At 47.6% G+C, this 19,903-nt stretch overlaps 1 protein-coding gene across 1 annotated transcript in view; it reads left to right on the forward strand.

Moving 5' to 3' along the window:
• The first annotated feature begins 3,782 nt into the window (after positions 1 to 3,782).
• Positions 3,783 to 19,903, forward strand: part of DYNC1H1 (dynein cytoplasmic 1 heavy chain 1) — a 61,094-nt gene continuing 44,973 nt past the window's right edge. Inside the window, exons 1-7 of the mRNA XM_019983307.2 lie at positions 3,783 to 4,175; positions 11,579 to 11,666; positions 13,605 to 13,778; positions 14,012 to 14,267; positions 14,655 to 14,841; positions 16,334 to 16,605; positions 16,697 to 16,924. Of these exons, the coding sequence (XP_019838866.2) occupies positions 3,923 to 4,175; positions 11,579 to 11,666; positions 13,605 to 13,778; positions 14,012 to 14,267; positions 14,655 to 14,841; positions 16,334 to 16,605; positions 16,697 to 16,924 (1,458 nt within the window). The 5' untranslated portion in view covers positions 3,783 to 3,922. The remainder of the gene's footprint in view (positions 4,176 to 11,578; positions 11,667 to 13,604; positions 13,779 to 14,011; positions 14,268 to 14,654; positions 14,842 to 16,333; positions 16,606 to 16,696; positions 16,925 to 19,903) is intronic.

Here is a 19,903-nt window from a genome sequence, read left to right on the forward strand (position 1 = left end):
GAGTGCGGGTCCGCCGCGTCACCGCTAAAGGGCGCCACGACACCGCCCTGCTCCTTCGAGGCGCTCCCCCTGGGCGCCCCAACCTCGCCAGGAGCCCGGGGAGCTTCCAGCCTCGCCCCGAGGCTCGCTAGATAGACAAGGCACCGAGACAGAAAAGGGGGTGGAGGCTGGGACAAGCGTCATCAGAGAGAGACCTGCAGCCCGGGGGAGCGATCGGTGGGTGGAGTCCGGCGGCGGCGCCGGGATGCCGCCGCCTGATCTCATGCAGCTGGGGAGGTTCCACACCTAACGTGCGCCCTGTGGACCGGCCGCCGCTGCCACCCGGCCCCGTTCCCCGGGCGTGAGGCCTTCTTTTCACAGCCGTCAATCAACCACACGCCCATGTAGGCCCAGGCCCTGCCGGTGCTGGGAACGGGCCGTGAAATGAATGAATGAATGAATGTGCGAGCCCAGTGTGGAATTTCCCCGGGGGAGAGGGGGCCCCCAGGCGCAGAGCCTGAAAGTGCTGGGCCAGCCGGGCTTGGGCTGAGAGCTCAGTGTGGTCCAGGGTCGGGAGAAGGAGGGGAAAGGAGAGTGGGGCTGAGAGCAAGTCCCCAACTTAGATCTGAGGAGCCATCCGGTGCAGTCCAAGAAGGCGGGGGAATGGACATGCCAACGGTTCATCACCAATTTCAGATAAAATACAAGTGGCCCAGCAGCCACTCCCATCGCCCATCATCTTAGAAAGGATTCTCTCGCCAGCACCCACTGCCCACTGCCAACAGAAAGCAGATTCTACTATGGACAGGAGAAAGCAGAGATGGCAGACCAAGTGGCCAGGGGAGAAGGGGAGAGGCCACTTCTGGATGGACGGTGCACCTCCACGGAGAGTCAGCTTCCCAGGAAGTCCTGCCCTAGGATGCCAAGGCAGCATCTCACAAAAATATCCCCTCCCCTGTCAGTCTGGGGCAGTCTAGCCAGCCCTCAGAACAAGGAATTTACAGTGCCTGGCACTCAATCAACACTGACAATTCTTCTTACTATGTATTTATTAAACAGCAAAAAAAGTGGAAGTCGCGTCCGACTCTTTGCGACCCCATGGACTATACAGTCAGTCCATGGAATTCTCCAGGCCAGTATACTGGAGTGGGTAGCGGTTCCCTTCTCCAGGGGATCTTCCCAACCCGGATCGAACCCAGGTCTCCCGCATTGCAGGCAGATTCTTTACCAACTGAACTATCAGGGAAACATCCTTGGAAAATAGAAATGCAAGCACATTTGATCAGTGTATGGATCCTGATTACTCAGGTTCCTCTAATTTTCATCTGTTTAGAAGTAACACTTAATTTTGAAGCCATCAGACATATAGGGCTGCACATCTGGAGCCTGCTACTCTGTTGCCCTGGCTCAGAGCCAGGCTGCAGACGTTTGAGTCCTGTGGAGGCCCAAGTGGCTGCGTCTCTTGGGTGGTGCTGACTCACCCTGCAGGCTGCAAGCAGCCTCTCTCCATCTGCCAGGTCACTGCTGGGTTTCTGGGGCTCAAATGGTGTGTAGTCAATTCAGGGTTCACTAACCTGCACCTAATAGATCCTCTTGCATCCCAGTTCCAACCCCAAAGGACACGAGGCAGGGAGCAACCCTCGGCAGAGTGCCTGCTAATGACGCACTGTCGTTGTCAGTGGCATTACTGTTTCTCGTTACCATTATGATCATGGCACAAACTCACTATAGGTGCTTTATCTTTTCCCAGGAACGTTAGTTAGGTCTGTTCAGGCATATGACACAAGAGTGGACTGGTGTGAAATAAGACAGACAGAGGACCAATATTATGTGGTAGTACTTCTGTGGAATCTAAAAAAAATTATACAAATGAACTTATTTACAAAGCAGAAATAGACTCACAGACACAGGAAACAAATTTATGGTTACCAAAGGGAATAGCAGGGTGGGGTGAAAGGTTAGTCGTTCAGTTGTGTCTGACTTTTTGCGACCCCATGGACTGTAGCCCACCAGGCATCTCTGTCCATGGAATTTTCCAGGCAAGAATACTGGAGTGGGTAGCCATTCCCTTCTCCAGAGCACCTTCCAATTCTGGGATTGAACCCGGGTCTCCTACCTTTACCATCTGAGCCCACCAGGGAAGCCCTAGTGGGGTGGGGTGGGGGAGACAAATTAGGAGTTTAGAACTGACATATATACATTACTATATATAAATCAGGCAAACAAGGATCTACTGTATAGCACAGGGAACTACACTCAATATCTTGTAAAAACCTATAATGGAAAAGAATCGGAAACAAAAAATATATATGTATACGTATATATACACACATACACACATACATATGTGTGTATATATACCTTGCTATACACTTGAAGCTATTAATAACCCAACATTGTAAATCAACTATACTTCAATTAAAAAAATTCCACACACAAAAAATAATGGACTGATGGTGGTCAGGAGGAGGATGGGCTATTAATCTGTCCCCTCTTCCATGAGCTGCTTAAGAATCATCTGATAGTCTTCATGTTCCAGCAGCTCCTGGGACTTGGCACCTGGTAATTGAGCAAGAATAGGCATACTGTATGTTTCTCAGTTTTCCAAAGATGATTTGGGGAAATCGAATCAGCCCATCGTCATTCCACCAATCAGGACTTAGCTCTCTGACTGTGCATTTTGATACAAAAATAGGGCTTTTGACTTCCCTTCCTCCACCCAACTTAAAAAGTGAGTTATGAGTTTGAACTTTCAAAAGCCAATTAACACTCCTTATAACAACTGTCACTTCTAAAACAAGAACTGAGCAGCATGGATTCTGGCCCTTAAGTCATCTCGGTGTACCAGAGGAGATCCAGGTAGATGGGAGCCGGGGGCACACTCACTGAGCAGGCTCTGCAGCCCCTATCCTACCTTGTATGGCTCCCGAGGCTAAGACCCTCGGAAGGACAGTGCCGGCTTGGGATGCTAGGGGAGCATCACCGTTCTAAGCGGATGCTCTCATGTAGGTCTCTCTCTTGGTCCTCGGGGCCTCCTAGGGGTAATCATTTTGCCATTAGCAACCGGGACACACAACAGCTTGGCTTCACCCCACCGTTCAAGTGGGCTTTCCTGTAGATCTCTTCTGCAGTCAGGCCTCTGTCTTTGCAGAAGCTGGTACCTGCTCTGGGAATGTCCCCTCCCAACTTCCCTCCTTCCGGCCTAGCAATGTGACACTCCCCTCTTCTCCTCCCCCTGTGAAAAAGATACCCACTCTCCCTATGTGTGTTCTAAAACACAGAAAGCTATGTTTTAGCTCGACACATCGTAGTCATTCATTCGTTCAAAGAAAGAGCACAGGTTAAGGGCTTAGAACAACATCAAGCAAGAGATAAGTGCTCTAAATGCGTTAACTGGTTAACACCATTCATTTATGCACTCATTCATTGATTCATCCATTCAACATTGTTGTAGGGTCTCAGGCTCTACGCTGCTCGCTGAGGCCGCAGCAGTGAACAGGCGGAACGGAGTCCCTGACCACCCCGCCCCACGCCCCACCAAGTTCCCACCTTCAGGGCTTGAGGTGCGGGGACGGCGAGGCCTCCGCCCAGCGCTAGAACTACGAGTCCCAGAAGGCCGCGCGGTGGCGCCGCCCGGGTCTCCTGCGCGCGTGCGCGACGCCATGACGTAGGCGCCGCGCGAGGCGCCAGTGGCCGCGGCGGGCGGGCGCGCGACGTCGTGACGTAGGCGGCGTGCGAGGCGTGGCCGCGGCGGGCGGGGCGGGGACGGCGGGCGGTGGCCTTTAGGGCGGAGCCGGCTCCCGCTCTCCCTCAGTCGGCCGCGGGTAGCGGACGATCGGCCCGCGTCGCCCGTTTCTCTCGCGCGCCGGCTCGCTAGCTCGCTCTCTCTCGCCGAGTCGCGGGCGCCTCCTCAGCCCTGCGCGCGGGTCCCGAGCGCGGCGCCATGTCGGAGCCCGGGGGCGGCGGCGAGGACGGCTCGGCCGGCCTGGAGGTGTCGGCGGTGCAGAACGTGGCCGACGTGTCGGTGCTGCAGAAGCATCTGCGCAAGCTGGTGCCGCTGCTGCTGGAGGACGGCGGCGAGGCCCCGGCAGCGCTCGAGGCGGCGCTGGAGGAGAAGAGCGCCCTGGAGCAGATGCGCAAGTTCCTCTCGGACCCGCAGGTGCACACGGTCCTGGTGGAGCGCTCCACGCTCAAAGGTGCGGGGCCCGGAGCGGCGGAGGGGGTGCCCCGCCACGTCCGCAGCCGCCGGGGACGCCCCCCCGGGGACGGAGACCCGCGGGGACAATGGGCTCGCTTTGTCTGCTCGGCCTCTCAAGATGGCCGAGTTGGGTGGAGACGGCGTCTCCCGGGCTGAGCGCGGGCGGAGGCCGCATCCCGGCCTCCGCTGTCACATGAGCTCTTCGGTTTCGGTTTGTGTCCAGGCCGGGCCGGCCCTCGGGAGGGATCCCTGCCGGCCGGCCTGGATTGTGGGCCCTTCGGTAGCCAGGATGTAGGGGGAGGGCCCGGCGGCCCCCCGCTCCACGTCCGGGGGCCCGGGTAGGGACCGTGGCAGCTCCGCCTGCCCCGCGGGGCTTCCCGTGTGCTGGGTTGGACAGCGCATTCAGCGCGGCCTCTTGGGCCTCAAGCTGTCCCCTGCCGAGGCGAGGTGCCTCTCCCCCAACTTCATACTCGAGAAAACTCGAAGCCCCGCTGAAACGACTGGTCCAAGGTCACACCAGCGAATCCTCCCGAGACTGGACCCAGCATCTCAGTTTCCAGTCCGCTTGTTTTCATTCAGACATACCTTGTATTTGTGGAATGCTCCCTGGTGGCTTAGACAGCGTCTTCCTGCAATGCGGGAGACCCGCGTTCGATCCCTGGGTGGGGACGATCCTCTGGAGAAGGGAATGGCAACCCACTCCAGTATTCTTGCCTGGGAAAACCCATGGACAGAGGAGTCTGGCAGGTTACAGTCCATAGGGTCACAAAGAGTCGGATACGACTGAGTGACTTCACTTTCTTTTAAAATGATCCTAAACGATGACCTAGCGGTCTTTGAATCTATTAGGTTGGTCAGAAACTTCCTTTGGGTTTTTCCCTAACATCTTACGGATGTTGGGCACGTTTTACCATCTTCAAAGGAGAGGATTCGGGTTAGGCACCGTGCTTGCTTTGGCAGCGGGTATACTGAAACAGGTTAGGCACGCAGTGGAGGGAAGGGGCGAAAGGTTTGCATATTCCAGCGGTCTCCTCCAGTAGTGACCTTCCTAAGGCAGGGCTGGACTCCTCTTGAGAGGGAAGCTAGCCTTCCACGAGGGTTTCCCCTGGATGCTTTGAGACCTTTTGTAGCCAGTGGCCCGCGGGTCTTGACAGTTCAGTATGGGTGTGGCCGGGTGCATGCAGGGACCAAGAGGATGAGGACCAGGTAGATTCTAGCTTAGTACCGAGGATGGGGCATTGTCTGGAAGTGTTGGGGGACAAGCTTCTTGTAATCTCAAAAAGCTGTGCTGTCTGCCTCATGGTCCTGTACCCTGCCCCCTCCCCCCAGACTTAGATTTGTTTCAGATAATTTGTTTCTTTCAAAGACTTTTCTTACTCAGGAGATGCTTCATTGTAGCATTGGTCTCTGCAGGAGGGTCAGCTAGGGGGAAAGAGAATTTTTCTTAGATCCACAGAGAACGTTCAAAGCCAATAAACCATCCAGGCATATTTTATGTTATATGAATATTAATGTTTAGGGTTTTCTTTTATGTTTGGGATTGTTTTCCCACATGGAAACCAACAGTGTTTGAAAAACTGTTTTTGAACTCATTTCCTTTTTTTTTTTCTTTTGAAGTATATGATCTCAATAGAAAATTAAAGTAAATAGATAATTAAAATCACCTGGAATCCTTCGACCTAGATATGATCACAGTCAGCTTTTTGGTGTCTGTCTTTGTGGTGGTTTTTCAGTGAACATACATTGTTTTATTAAAATACATTTTAATCTGTGTTGTTACTGTATTTTGAGTGGCTTGACCTTGGCTAATTCTTGATCATATTTTCATTGCACTGTTTGTGTTTTGAAATCAGTGATTTTTACATTAGATCTCAGTTTCTTTTTACGAAAAATAAACTGTAAGTTCTGTTCTTTGCTTCTAGGGTTCTCTTTAGTGGTTCACTTAACTCAACATCTTAGGATTGAACTTTGCTAAAATTATTGGAGAATAACCCTATTTCTGTCGAACGCTTTCTGGTGCAAATCACCTGTTTTCTTGATGGTACATTTTCTCCTTCAGGATCCAGGCATCCGAATCTTGGCTCCATAATGACTTGCACTTTTGAACGTTGACTAAGGAATGAGACTGTCTAAAATGGAAATCCTACCTCATTCATGTATTTATAAAAGTCCCATAAGTATTTCTAGTAATTCAATCAGTCTGTAACTTATTTTTCACTTACAGAAATCTGAGGGAAATTTACATGGTCCCATAAGTCTAATTAGCATCCTGCTGCACTAGCATAATTTAGACACAAGCGCAGGCCCGGGTCACTCAGTAGGAAGACTGTCTGTCTTCCAGGTGGTTTTTTGAGTTAGTGTTGCCATTTGCTCCTTTAAGCAAATATGAACATCCAGTAGTTACTACAGTGGAAAAGTAGGCTTCCAGTATAATATTGAGAACAAATCTGAGTGGTTTAAACTGAATAAAGACCACCACGTACATTGAAGTCATATCATTTATTCAATGAATTTATTTACTTTATCTTCCCCTCACATGCCCCCCTATTTTTATGGAAAGAATTTTCTAAACACATAATTGAATATAGAAGCATTTTTTATACTGAAGATCGGTCTGTTTTTTTTTTTTTTTTTTTTTGGACTGCTGCCTTTAGCTTTAAACTTTCTTGGTGAAGTACAGCACTCCTTGCAGTGTAGAATAAAGGTTGTGAATTTAGCAGTTTGTTTGGGGGGCTGCCCGTGCAGTTTGCAGCATCTTAGTTTCCCAGTCAGGGTTGAGCCCCATGCCCCCTGCAGTTGGGGCGCTGAGTCCTTACCACTGCACCACCAGGCAAGTTCCTATCAATTTCATTTTGATAGCGAAGAGTTGGTAGGAAAGGGAAGGTTAACTTATGGCTCCTCGATGTAAAAAGAGAAGTCTCCCTCCTATAATTCCTGGCCTGTGGAAAAGTGTTTTCTTCATAGCGTACTTTTGAAAATATGACCAGGTAGGTGATCATTACGTGATGGGCATTTTACGACGGCAGTGACATTTCTGTAGCGTTTTTTACCTGATGCATTTTTGTTTGAGTTCCATCTCCAGGAGAGTGGAGGTGGAGGCGGGGGAAGGTGAGGATGCTCTGGGTGCAGCTGCTGGAGCTGGTGATTCCAGGGCTTGTCTGTGGCCAGGCTGGGAGCAGGTGCTTGGGGCTCCGGTTTTGCTGTGTTCCACTCAGGTGTCTTAGCCTTGGATGGGACTGAAAATGGTGGCTGCCTTTTACCTAAACTTGGAATTTTAGTTTTTCCTGGCAGTTGTAGTTGAGGCGGTTTTACCTCCGCTTCGTTAATGCAAAGCTGGCTAGCAACTGGAGTACGAAAGAAAGCTCGTGGTTTTTACAGGACTCGCCCTCCTAGAGGTGTAGTGGTGTAGAAAGATTTACGGGGAATATTTTTGTGGAGTTTTAAACATTATTTTTCCGAAGACTCGGTTTCCCTAAAAGATGAAGAAATAGATTGATGATTATAAGAAGTATTCCTTTCTGGCCTTTGCTTAGACCCCAGAATGCTTAATAAGATGATTAAGAAATGAACAGGAGGCATTTCCTGTGACACCGACCTGTCTTGGAGCGCTGGGCAGGAGTCCCTCAGCCTGGGGCCTCACTGTCCTTTGCGGGCCCTCGGGAGGTCACAGTGGTCTGCCGAGGGGTGAGTTTGGATGGGCAGTGCTTCATAGCGAGTGGAATTCGTGTACAGGAGAGGAAAAACAGTCACTTCTTTTTGAAAAGCTAAAAACAAATGGAAATTTCGTCTGCAGAGTATCTGGCTGGAAGCAGTGGGAGAGAGAGAGGTAGCCCAGCCCACTCCGTCCTGAGTGAGGAAACCGAAACCGCAGGCTTTTAAGACCCAGTTAGGAGCAGGATGCTTTGAGGAGGATTCTGAAACCTAAAAACAAATTTCTCTGTTCAGTCCCTCAGTATCCATTAAAAAGGGGTGTTTGTCTTTATTTCCCTCATGGAGGTTCTTTTCACTTAGTATGAGCCTTAAAAAGTGTTCAGTCTCTTAGGCATGACTGACTTACTCGTTTTTCTAGAAGTGTCAAAATGAGCCCCAGACTTCCCTAAGGTACAAGGGGAACGTGGGGTTTAACCCTCCTTTCATATTCCCAATGGTGGTGAGTGAAGAGGCTCAGGGCTCTCCCCGAGAGCATCACAACCTCTGCAGGAGGACACAGTGTGGACCTGGGGATGACTGGAGACGGTTCCAGGGATGTGAAAGGGGAAGAGCCGGAGTGGCCACGGGAGAAAAAGCGGGGAGGATATGTGTGGTCGCGATTGGCCGAAATCCTATGCGATTAGCAGCATGCTAGGGTTTTGAAAGGAAAAGAAGATGAAACGGAAAGAGAACCTGGAGCGTGCAACAAGTACTCTGGCCGAAGAAGCTGAGCGGCCTTGTTTGCTTGGCTGCGAGGAGGCTTGCCCCGAGGCTGGACAAAGTTGGGAGGGGACGGCGAGCGCGGGAGTGACCACGGGCAGGCCAGCCTGGCCCGGCCTGTTCACCAGACTGCGCACACGCACCCCCCGTCACCTGGGAGAGGCGGCGTGAGCCCTAGAGTAGGTGAACGTGGATCTGCTTGCATTTCATTCAGCGAGGCGTATTGCTCACCTAAGTCACAGTGTAATGATACATCATTTGTGGTTTGAAATACAGTCGTCTTTCAAAAGAAGTATACACAGCGTAGTGCTTAAAGACATTTTGAACATGTTGAGAAGTTTTGATAGACTCTCCGAAGTTAACCAGAGAGATGACCACAGGCCATGGTAATGTGTATCAGGGTGGCTGGCAACAGAGGAATTCGAGAGGCGGGCACACGCTGTGGGCTGGTATTTCGGTTCCATGCGTGTATTAACAGACAGCACAGTATCAATCTGTTGTGTATTCACCAGTAACTGTAGCATCATTAGGAAACTGGCTCAGACTTTACGGAAAGAGGTATATTGCCTGGAAAACACGCAGCCTGTGTGTGTCTATGTCTCTAATACTGCAGGGTGGATAGTCTCTGTTAGGAGTCAACTAGTAAGTATCTTATTCTCCTCCAAACAATTTTTTTTTAATGTTTCTGCAGAAGTAAAATTACTGTTCTTTGGAATACGTAATAATTTATGAAGAGGCAGGAAAGTTTAAATTGTTTGGCTGCTTACAAAACAAGGTCCTGAGTTCTCCATAATGGGACTCGGACCCACTCAGGCTTCATGTGGCCCTTGTGTTTATGGGGAACAGGGTTAAAAAGCCTAATTCAAAATGTAGTCTTCAGCTGATTACTGACGACTTCCAGCAATTACTGTCATCAGAGGCAGTTTTGCAGAGCCGAGGAAGACACCTTGCACACCCTTGTCTGAGGGTGATGTCATGGGGCGTGCCTCCTGCTGCAGTGCAGTGTGATTCCAGGGTGGGCTGGGCGGGCCCTGCACAGCGTCCTGAGAAGGAGACAGAGGCCGAGGCGGCAGTGACTCATCGCCTGGCCGCCTGCCCACCTCCTTTAACCCCGTTCGCAACGTGCGGGCAACGTGGTTAGATGCTGAGTCCAGTCGGCATGCTTGAGTTCATTTATATAGAGGATGATGTTTTGTCCGGGAGGAAGAAATTATTCAAAGTTATTACTGTATTTTTTAATTATGTCAGTAATTTCCTTTGGTAATTATTTTCTGTTTATTGTTGGAGTGTTATTTTAAGGACATCTATTTTATGTAACTCATAGAAGAACATTACTGAAAGTTCCAAAAATTGAGGGAAAAAATACTTCATAGTCCCACCACCCTGACAGCTGCTTTAGTTTGGGAGTATTTCCTTATATTCTTTGTGCTCGCATTTTACAGACTGCAGTTACGTATTTGGTTGATTTCAGGCAGTATGATTTATCTGTTGGTATGTCCACATTTTAGTAGTTAGAAAACTTGATTGGTTTGGGTTTTTTGGTTTTTGTTTTTTTTGGGTAGTTGGTTGGTAATGTTTCAGAAACAGCTAGGAAGTCCCTGGCACACTAGAATGTTCTGCTGCTCACTTCTCTTCTCCTTCCTGAAGATATACCAAAAACAACATTTTGGAAGAGTTACTGTCTTCTTGATACCAATATTTTCTGTGCTTTTAGTGTGAATTTTGTATTTGTCTCATCTTAAAGCCAGAGATGCAAACAGCTTTTGCTCATAGTTGTCAGCATTTGTAGAAACCTTGCAGACCACCTGGTTCGGTGCCCAGCCCCTTTCTGGTGCTGCTTTTACACTTTACACATCCGAAGCTGAGGGGAGAAAAGTGACTTTCCCAAGATCAGTCAGTCAAGCCTGCTGCCTTTGCTATCACACCATGCCTTGGAAGTAACGGCAGATCCCATGTACCTAGTTAGAGTAATCCTTCCGTATTTATTCTTCCTAATGTAGTTATCCCGCGTAGTATGTCATCGCAGAGATGATTTAACGAGCGGGTGTCTGCATTTAGTCAGTCAGTGCTGGGTCTAGAGGTTTGGATTACGTCCCCTTTTTATAATTTTTTATATTTTTTTCAACTTTGACTTTTAACTCTCTAGAAATTGTATTCACATTCATCTTGAGTTATCGTAGTTTTACATTCCAGTAAGCTTTTTAAAATCCCTGCTGCATTCATAGGTTGACCGCAGAGCAGGCTCTCAAAGTGCTGTACGGGCCGAGGGGAGGCCAGGCGAACGCCCCCTTGTGACCCTGGGGGCGTTTCTTGGCAGCAGTTTTCTTGATGGAGGGAGGAGGGCAAGCTGTTGACCTGTGAGGACCCCAGGTTTGGAATCGCTTCTGCATCGTCCCTTGTTCCTTTCTAGTCACGTGTCTGAAGGCAGTTTACTTACGTACTTTGCTTGGAACATATGGATAACAGTCGTCATGCCACCCCCGCAGGGTTGTCGTGAGGGTTAAGTGTGTGATACACGACGTAATGCCTGTCACATAGAGGGTGCCGAGTAGACAGCCTAGCAGAATACCCTGGGGTGGGGAGGTGGGGGGTGGCCTGCGTGTCAGGAGCTCCCGGGATGGGGTGGGGGGAACCTGGCCTTGGTGCGCGGACACCGCTGGCACCGCCTGAGGCCAGGCCCGCTCCGGGCATCGGCGCAGTCAGCCCTTCAACTGCCCAGGCATGCCAGCGCACCCCGGTTTACAGACGAGGAGGCAGAGAGGCCGGGAATTTAAGCACCTTGCCCGGGATCACGCTGCAAATAAGCGCCTGGACCCGTCGGCACTCAGGAAAAAATGGTGGAAGGGAAAATCAGGGCGAGCCACGTCACACGGGGTGTAAGTGCCAGGTTGGGGATGGGGTGAGGCTCATCAGGCTCTGAGCAGTTGATAAATTCAATTAAAAATTGAAATATTGACTTGAATTTAATAGAATGTCTATTATGATTTGCAGAGGATGTCGGTGACGAAGGAGAAGAAGAAAAAGAATTTATTTCCTATAACATCAACATAGACATTCACTACGGAGTTAAGTCCAATAGGTGAGTAGTATAAATATACCATTATTTTGGACTATAAAACTTGTGAGAATTAAATGTAAATCCTAATCAAGTCAGAGTTACCAAGAAAACACTCGAAAGATTTCTGCTCTTAAATTCAGTTTCTTGTCTTCGATTTTATCTACTCAAATTAAGAGGATTTCCAAGTCAGTATTAAAGTATTTTAATTGCCATGTCAGGGCATTAGCCCTTGAGCCACAGTGTATTAATACTTAACATGTCTAATAATGCTCTGAGATTATATCTGAGTTTTCATTATTATAAATAAGTGGTGCACATTCCTAGTTCAGGTCTGATTCTTGACAGGATAAATCCCTAAAGGTAGCACCACTAGTTCAGATACAGCATTAGCGTCTTTAACACACGTTTCCAGATTTCCCACCTTTTAAAAAGATTGTGCCAATTTTTATTCTAGTAGACTTAATTGAAATTCAATTATGTAAATGTGTATTTTGCATTGGCTTTTTAAAACTTTTTAGTTTGAATAATTTCAAGCTTACCAGAGTTCCCTGGACAGCATACGGCACCTCCCAGATATCGGTTAGCCTTTCCCACGTCTGCATTGTCATTTTTCTCCAGAGCCATCTGAGAGTGAGTTATCGACAGGCTGCCCCTTTGTCCCTAAACATTCTGCAGCCATTTCCCAAGAACAGCCGCATCGTTGCTCACAGCCCCAGTACAGTTTTCAAATTGCCGAAGTTTTAGAACAGTTTACTCTAGGCACAGTGCGTGCTCGTATGTCCTCAAAACTGCCCCTTGCAGTATTTCTCCCACGATCCAGGATCCAGCTCCGTGTCTTTGATGACACTGGTGTCTTTGCTGAGCACAGACCAGTAGTTTGATGGGGTGCCCTTGCCCTGGACCTGTCTGTTGCTTCTCCATGGTTACATTCAAGTTGTACGTTTTTGGCAGGAATACTGTTGTGACTGTGTTCCTTCTCAGCGTGTCACAGCAGGAGCTTCATTGACTTTTTAGAATAATAGGAAGTATTGTGTCTAAAGGCCATATACATAATGTGAGAACTGGAAAACTCAGATATTGCTTCCCTTGAAGCTGTTGGTTTCACCTTTGAGCACCTGTGCTTACACCTGTCGCACAAGATAACAGCGGTGGGTGTGCAAAGGAATAAAGCATAACTCCTGTTCCCAAGAGGTTCACGGTCTTTGGGGAGGAAGAGTGGCAGATACACAACTAGCTATATGACTTGGCAGAATCTTAGAGGTGCAGAATACCGTGAAACCTGGGAGACTGCCTCTGCTTAGGAAAGGTCCCATAGAAGAAGTGATGCTGGAGTTGGGTTTTGAAGGTTAACTTGGAACTTCAGCAGTTGAATAGATTTCTTAAGCGACTACAGAAAAACACATGCTGTTAGAGAACGGGTCATGTGGTTCACAGGGTGTCTCAAGTCGGGTATGGGGTGCATGGCAGGAGAGGAGACCAGAGGAGTTGGTCTAGGCCTGGTGTAAGGGCCTGGAGTGCTCCCTCATCACTTTAACCTGCAGGTGACTTCTGTTGTGGTCAAGCTGACATGTGATTCAATATCATAAATGAATGGGACAGATTATAATGAGATCACATTTAAGTTCTTCACGGCTTGTAGCTTGCAGTTGCTAGGGAGGTTAGTTTTTGTGAGGACAAGATTATGAACTCAACCTCCATATGAGACAGGTTAACTTGGCCTGGTTTCATGGTCACGTGTTATAACCTTAACCTTGATTCCATTGTTGTCACATAGAGAATAAAGAAAACGAAGCAGCGTATTTCACTATTAGAAAAGCAACAATTTATTCTTAATATGATTTTAAAATTAAAACATTCAAATGGATTTTTAATTTGCGTGCCCCACAAAGAAGTCTGTCATCATTAAGACTGATGAGGATGAGACTATTTGTTCTAATGTTTTCTTTTCCTTTCTTTCAGCTTGGCGTTCATTAAACGAACTCCAGTGATTGATGCAGACAAGCCAGTGTCTTCCCAGCTCCGAGTCCTCACGCTCAGCGAAGACTCACCATATGAAACCTTGCACTCTTTCATCAGCAATGCAGTGGCTCCTTTCTTTAAGTCCTATATCAGGGAGTCTGGCAAGGCCGACAGGTAAAAATCAGTTTTCCTTTGTTAGTTTGAATGTCATGTTTTCCTTGATGTTCGTAACACGCCATGGAGAGAATGATGCAGTGTTCAGAAATTGGGAGGGTAAAGCCAGTAAACCTGGAGGATGTGAATCTGTTGCATTAACGTATAGCATTGATATTTGACAGACCTGAAATAATGGAATCTCTTTGGAGACGATAGCACGCCAAAATTTGAGATGTGTTTTGTCTTTTAAGGGACGGTGATAAAATGGCTCCTTCGGTTGAGAAAAAGATTGCCGAGCTTGAAATGGGACTCCTGCACCTGCAGCAGAATATTGAAATTCCAGAGATCAGCCTGCCCATTCACCCGATTATTACAAACGTTGCAAAACAGTGTTACGAGCGTGGAGAAAAGCCGAAAGTTACAGACTTTGGAGATAAGGTCGAAGACCCGACCTTCCTCAATCAGTTACAATCTGGAGTTAACCGCTGGATCCGAGAAATCCAAAAGGTAAGAGCATGGTATTGAAAGTATCATGTAAAATGCTTTACTCTTTAATGTCTGTGAGAAAACCGGTACGAATTCTTGTCAAGGAGGTGAATTCTGTGATGCCCATTGGCTCTCCCTCCCGTTGGTCCTGGGAGTGCTTGGTGGAGGACTAATGTCGGCCCGCATGGAGCGGTCAGGGTACCGTGTGACATGGTTAAGTACTGCCCGTGAGACAGCCTTAATCTCAGCTGTCTCAGTCCTTTGGTTCCAAACTAAACCACCTTTTATACAAGGAAGGAAATCTACTTGAAATATTGGCCTTAAATTTTAATGCGCATATTCAGTTAATGATATTTTTCTACCTTTGCTTAAATGCTGAGTACTCTTGAATGTTACTTTGTATTTAAGGTGACCAAACTTGATCGAGATCCAGCCTCAGGAACTGCCTTACAGGAAATCAGTTTTTGGCTAAACTTGGAACGTGCGTTATACCGCATCCAGGAGAAACGAGAGAGCCCGGAAGTTCTCCTGACTCTGGACATCTTGAAACACGGCAAGCGATTCCATGCCACCGTCAGCTTTGACACTGACACAGGTAAAGACTAGAGCTTGGAGCCGAGAGGCGGATGCCAGTGAGCTCTCAGCCTGGGTTTGTGCTGAAAAGGAACAGATGCACCGTCTCTCCTGACTGCTTATGCCTTTGCATCTTACCTCGTCTTTCCCCAGCTCCAGGTGATGGAAATGATCTTCCCACCTACCTCCCTTTCCCTTTAGGGCTTTCGAGAACAGGAGCCAGGTTCTAGGCCTGAGTATAGGGAGCCCTCGGGGCCCCCCTCCTGTTTCTTAGTTGCTTGGTTCCCTGAACAGACTGTGCTTCTTTCAGTGTAAAGTTAAGCGTGCTTTTGACGGTCCAGGCAGGAGCGTGGTTTACGTTAAGCAGAAGTTCTTTGCCCACAGGGCTGCGGAAGGAGGGCTGGTCAGTACTTTCTCTTCTGCTATTTACCTGCCCCTCCTTGCATTCTCCGCCCTCTTCCCTGTTCTGAACCATTGTCAAGATGAAAGTGGTCTCTGAATGGGTAGCAGGGAGGGTGACGTTGGATGAGCAAGTGCCGGGCGCGCAGATGTGGAGTGCCGGCCGTGGCCAGACCGTGCTCTTCACCAGAGACACGTTAGAACCAGTTATCGGGACAGAAGTTGTCGTCATGTTCTTTTCCTTCCCCTCCAGAAAGGTTGTGGTGCCCGCATTTTAAGTGTTAGAGGAAACCTTTTCAGTTCCTGTGACCACATTTCGTATACTCACTAAGATACGGACATTCACTAGTGCCGAAATGTGTACCTTGAATTTTTTTTAATGCCTCTGAAACCTTTATTTCTTTCCTAATAGATTTCTTTTTTTAAAATCTTATGCCAGAGAAAGTTTAAAATAAAAGATCAAGACCCAGGTTTTTCTGTGATCCATGTCTATAATACACTCGCCCTAACTTGAGCCCTGTGTATAAAATCTAAATTTCAGTGTTCTTAATGCTGATAAAATTCAAGTTTTACAAAACTAACGTAGTATTATTAGAATGCTTAGATAGTCTAGAAAGCAGACAAAGATGACATGTCTGGACTGCCGCTCACAGCCTGTGGAGTACGCGTGAATACTGACTGACGCGTACGGTACAGTCGGTGTACAGTCGGTGTACAGTCAGTGTACAGCATACTGGCTGACACTCTTCAGAAGCAAAACTGAGAGCGCACCGGGATCACCTGTTAATAACATTGTTTTTTCAAACAGCACAATTTCTGTGTTTACTAAATCTTTTGCAGCATCAAAATCTTCCATTTTGAGGATGTATCCTAGTTTACCTGACTAGTATTGGGTTCACCAAAAAGTTCATTTGGCTTTTTCCATAAGATCTTATGGAACAAACTTTTTGGCCAATATTTAAACCTAGAAGGAATACTGTTTTACTTTTTTTAAAAAAATTGAGGTGTAATTGACATATAACAGTGTATACTATAGTTGTCTGGCTTCATGTGAAAGCTATGAGACTGTGGACGCTTGATGTGAACACTATGTAACTGTTTCTCTGTTAATCTAGGTCTGAAACAGGCTTTGGAAACGGTGAACGACTATAATCCTCTGATGAAAGACTTTCCTCTGAATGACCTGCTGTCTGCCACTGAGCTGGACAAAATACGGCAGGCACTTGTTGCAATTTTCACCCATTTGAGAAAGATCCGAAACACGAAATATCCCATTCAGAGGGCACTGCGCTTGGTGGAGGCGATTTCGAGAGACTTGAGTTCTCAGTTACTCAAAGTGCTGGGCACTAGAAAGCTGATGCATGTTGCCTACGAAGAATTTGAAAAAGTAAGTTGTAATATCTCAGGAAGCCAACTTTAGGGCATTTCAATGAAAACGTGCTTTAATAATAAGCTTCCCCTCTTAAATTATATCCCAGGTTATGGTCGCGTGCTTTGAAGTTTTTCAGACTTGGGATGATGAATACGAGAAACTCCAGGTATTGCTGAGAGACATTGTCAAAAGGAAAAGGGAAGAAAACCTCAAGATGGTGTGGCGGATCAACCCTGCTCACAGAAAGCTTCAGGCTCGCCTTGACCAGATGAGAAAGTTCAGACGCCAGCACGAGCAGCTGAGAGCGGTCATCGTCAGGGTCCTGAGGCCACAGGTGTGGCTCACGGTCTGAAAATTCATGCCTGCATTGCTTGAATGACTCTCTCTCTTTTTTTTTACAGTCAGCTACCTGTGTCTCTTTCACACTGTGAAGTGCTTCTCTAGCTCCTTTTTCATCTGTCACTGTCATCTTGAAGATCTAGTGATTCTGAATCATAGTGTTTGAGTTCAGATCTTTAACATTCTCCATCCATTCATTCCCATCCCCAAACTGCATGGACCCTAGAGCCAAACCTCATGGGTTTACATCCTAACTCAGCTGTTGAACTAGCCGTGTGACTGGGCTCACTGTTTTACTCTTTTCCTCAGACTCCTTATCTGTAAAATGTGGATAATAATTGCGTTTGGCTCAGATTTATTGGAACAATTAAATGACTCCTTTTCTTTCTTCATGCTTTTTTTTTTCTCTTCTCAGTTCACCACTTTTCTGAGCACTGCTTTTCTCGCTTTAAACAATCCAATCCAGAAGTAGCGGGTGGATTGATACGTGTGTAGGTAGACGAATTGGTAAACGGATAGATACACGCGATAAAGCCAGTAGCCAATGTTAATTGGTTGGTGTTAACCATAGGCTCTCGGTGGGGTCTTCCGTGTGTGTGTTTAGGGTTCTCTGAGAATTCTGCAGTGTTAGTTGGGATGGGCGGTCCGGTCTAGGAGCCTTGCCGTCTCGGTCGTTCTCTGAGGAGGAGCGCCTGCCGCCCAGGGTGGACCAGGGTGGAGCGGGTCCGTAGTGAGTGCTTGGTGCCTTCTCAGCTAGTCAGTCCCGATCCACGTGGACACGTGTGCGTGTGTTGGTTTTACGTGTTAACCCTTTACTGTGTCCGTGAGAGCCTTGAAGCTGGGACTCAGCCCTCCGTTCCCTGTCCTTCTCAGCTATCACTGTGTTAAAGCATCATTGTCTGCTTTCCATTCGTAAACCATGTGGTGTCTGCACTGCCTTTTTGTTCATAAAGTGTGTAATGAACTCGTGTGCAGGCGTGCATTCTCAGGATGGTCTTATTGGAGGATTGTTCACATTTAATGTAGTTATTGATAAGTTTGGATTCAGAGCTGCTGTTTGCTAGACTTAACAGCTATATTTCTTTGCATTTTCTTTTTTAGTGTTTCCTCTAGGGATTACTATAGGTCTCTAATTTATCACGATATACACAATACTGACTGAACCTCATAATCAATATAAATCTGTTTCCTCCTGCTTGTCATGTTTACAGAAGAGAAATAACGCTATTCTTACAATGCATCTGTATCCAATATATTATTATTATGTGGTATTACTGTTACATATATTATAAACCCAGAACTACAGTGTTACAAGTTAAGCAGTCACATATATCTTAGAAAAATCAGCAGGTGAAAAGAAAAATAATGACATAATCTTTGCCATTTGTCCCCGATTTACATCTTCCAGTTCTCTTCATTTCTTTCTGCGGACTAAGTTACCTCTGCCGTCTTCTCTCTGTAGCCTGAAGAAATTCTTTGCCATTTCTTGTCCCATAGGTTTGCTGGCAGCACTCTCACATTTGAAGGATAGTTTCACTGGTTATAGAATTTTTGGTTGACAGCAAGTTGTAAATCTGTCCAGACTTTTCATTCTTGCAGGGCTCCCAAGGGCTCCTGTGTGTGTGTATAATTTACTACGTTGGCCCTTGTCAGACTGTCTTTTCCAGAACTCCCCCTTTGTTTGTTTTCTGAATTGTAGGTGCTAGGTCTTCGTTGCTGCGTGGGCTTTTCTCTAGTTGTGGTGAGTGGGGGCAACTCCCTGTGGCCGCGTGTGGGCATCTCGTCGCGGTGGCTTTCCTTGTTGCGGAGCACAGGCTCTGGGGTGCCCAGGCTTCAGCAGTTGCCGCTCCCGGGATCTAGAGTGCTGGCTCTGTGGTGCGATGCACAGGCTTGGTGGCTCCGCAGCATGTGGGGTCTTCCTGGAGCAGCGCAGGCAGATTCTTACCCCCTCAGACGCCAGGGAAGTCCCCAGAATCCCTGCTGTAAGCTGCTCTTGTGCTCCCACCTGCAGAGCTGCGAGTCTTCCTGCCTGGGGTGGGAGCGCCCCAGGCCGTCGGCTCCCCGCCCTCACCTGAGGTCAGCACACCTCAAAGTGTCAGCTGCATTCCGTTGCTGTCCGTTGTCCTGAAATGGCTGTTTAATAATTCTGTCCAGTTTTTGCTCCTATAATGTCCTTGCCAGGAATTCTCAGGATGTTTTTAAATATATAAAATAAAAGGCAGAGGTTTACAAGGAAACATTTGTCCACAGTTCTGAAGTTGTGATCTATGGACAGTCATCTGTGTGCTTCTCCGTGAACACGTAAAAGAGCAAGACAGGCCTGCTAGCAGGATTTTGAAGTAGTGAACATAAACAAGCTCTCAGGACTACAGTACAGCTGTCGTGTGACCTGGAAGAATTTATTGATGACAGAGGGCACTGGGGACAGCTGTAACTGTTGCCTACATCATGACTGAAGAAAATGCTAAATTTAATTAGGCTTAGTGAAAATGATTTTCTCCAAACAAATTCACAGACTGTCTGAACTTCATGGGCGGCGTCTGTGGACCCCAGATCACGCCCCCTGCCTGGCAGTGTAATTCTGTGAGAGCGGGCCTGCGCTGTGCCCGGGGTCTGCTGCGTCCCGAGGTGCTGGGCCTGTGTGCTCTGCTGTCTGTCCAGGAGCGTTCAGGGGACTGAGCGGACCCTCTCAGTTACTGTCATGCTTGACCTGTCCCTCTGCTGCAGTGTGGACCCTGGGCTGTAATCTAAAGTTTTAGAAATAAAAATGAGAAGTGTACTGGGTACTGGCTTTGTATGAACCACTCCTGTGAAGTCCTGAGCTTTCCAGTGCAGTTTGAGGGAAGAACCCCAAACCCAGGTCTCAACACATTGTTTTTTTTTTAGCTTCTTTGGCCACAAAACTACATTGTCTGAAGGTCTTTACAGCAGAGTTAAAACGTACAGTATCGTGTCTTACACGGTCTTGACTTGT

Source organism: Bos indicus, chromosome 21, assembly GCF_029378745.1.
Source record: "Bos indicus isolate NIAB-ARS_2022 breed Sahiwal x Tharparkar chromosome 21, NIAB-ARS_B.indTharparkar_mat_pri_1.0, whole genome shotgun sequence".
Lineage (NCBI taxonomy): Eukaryota > Metazoa > Chordata > Mammalia > Artiodactyla > Bovidae > Bos > Bos indicus.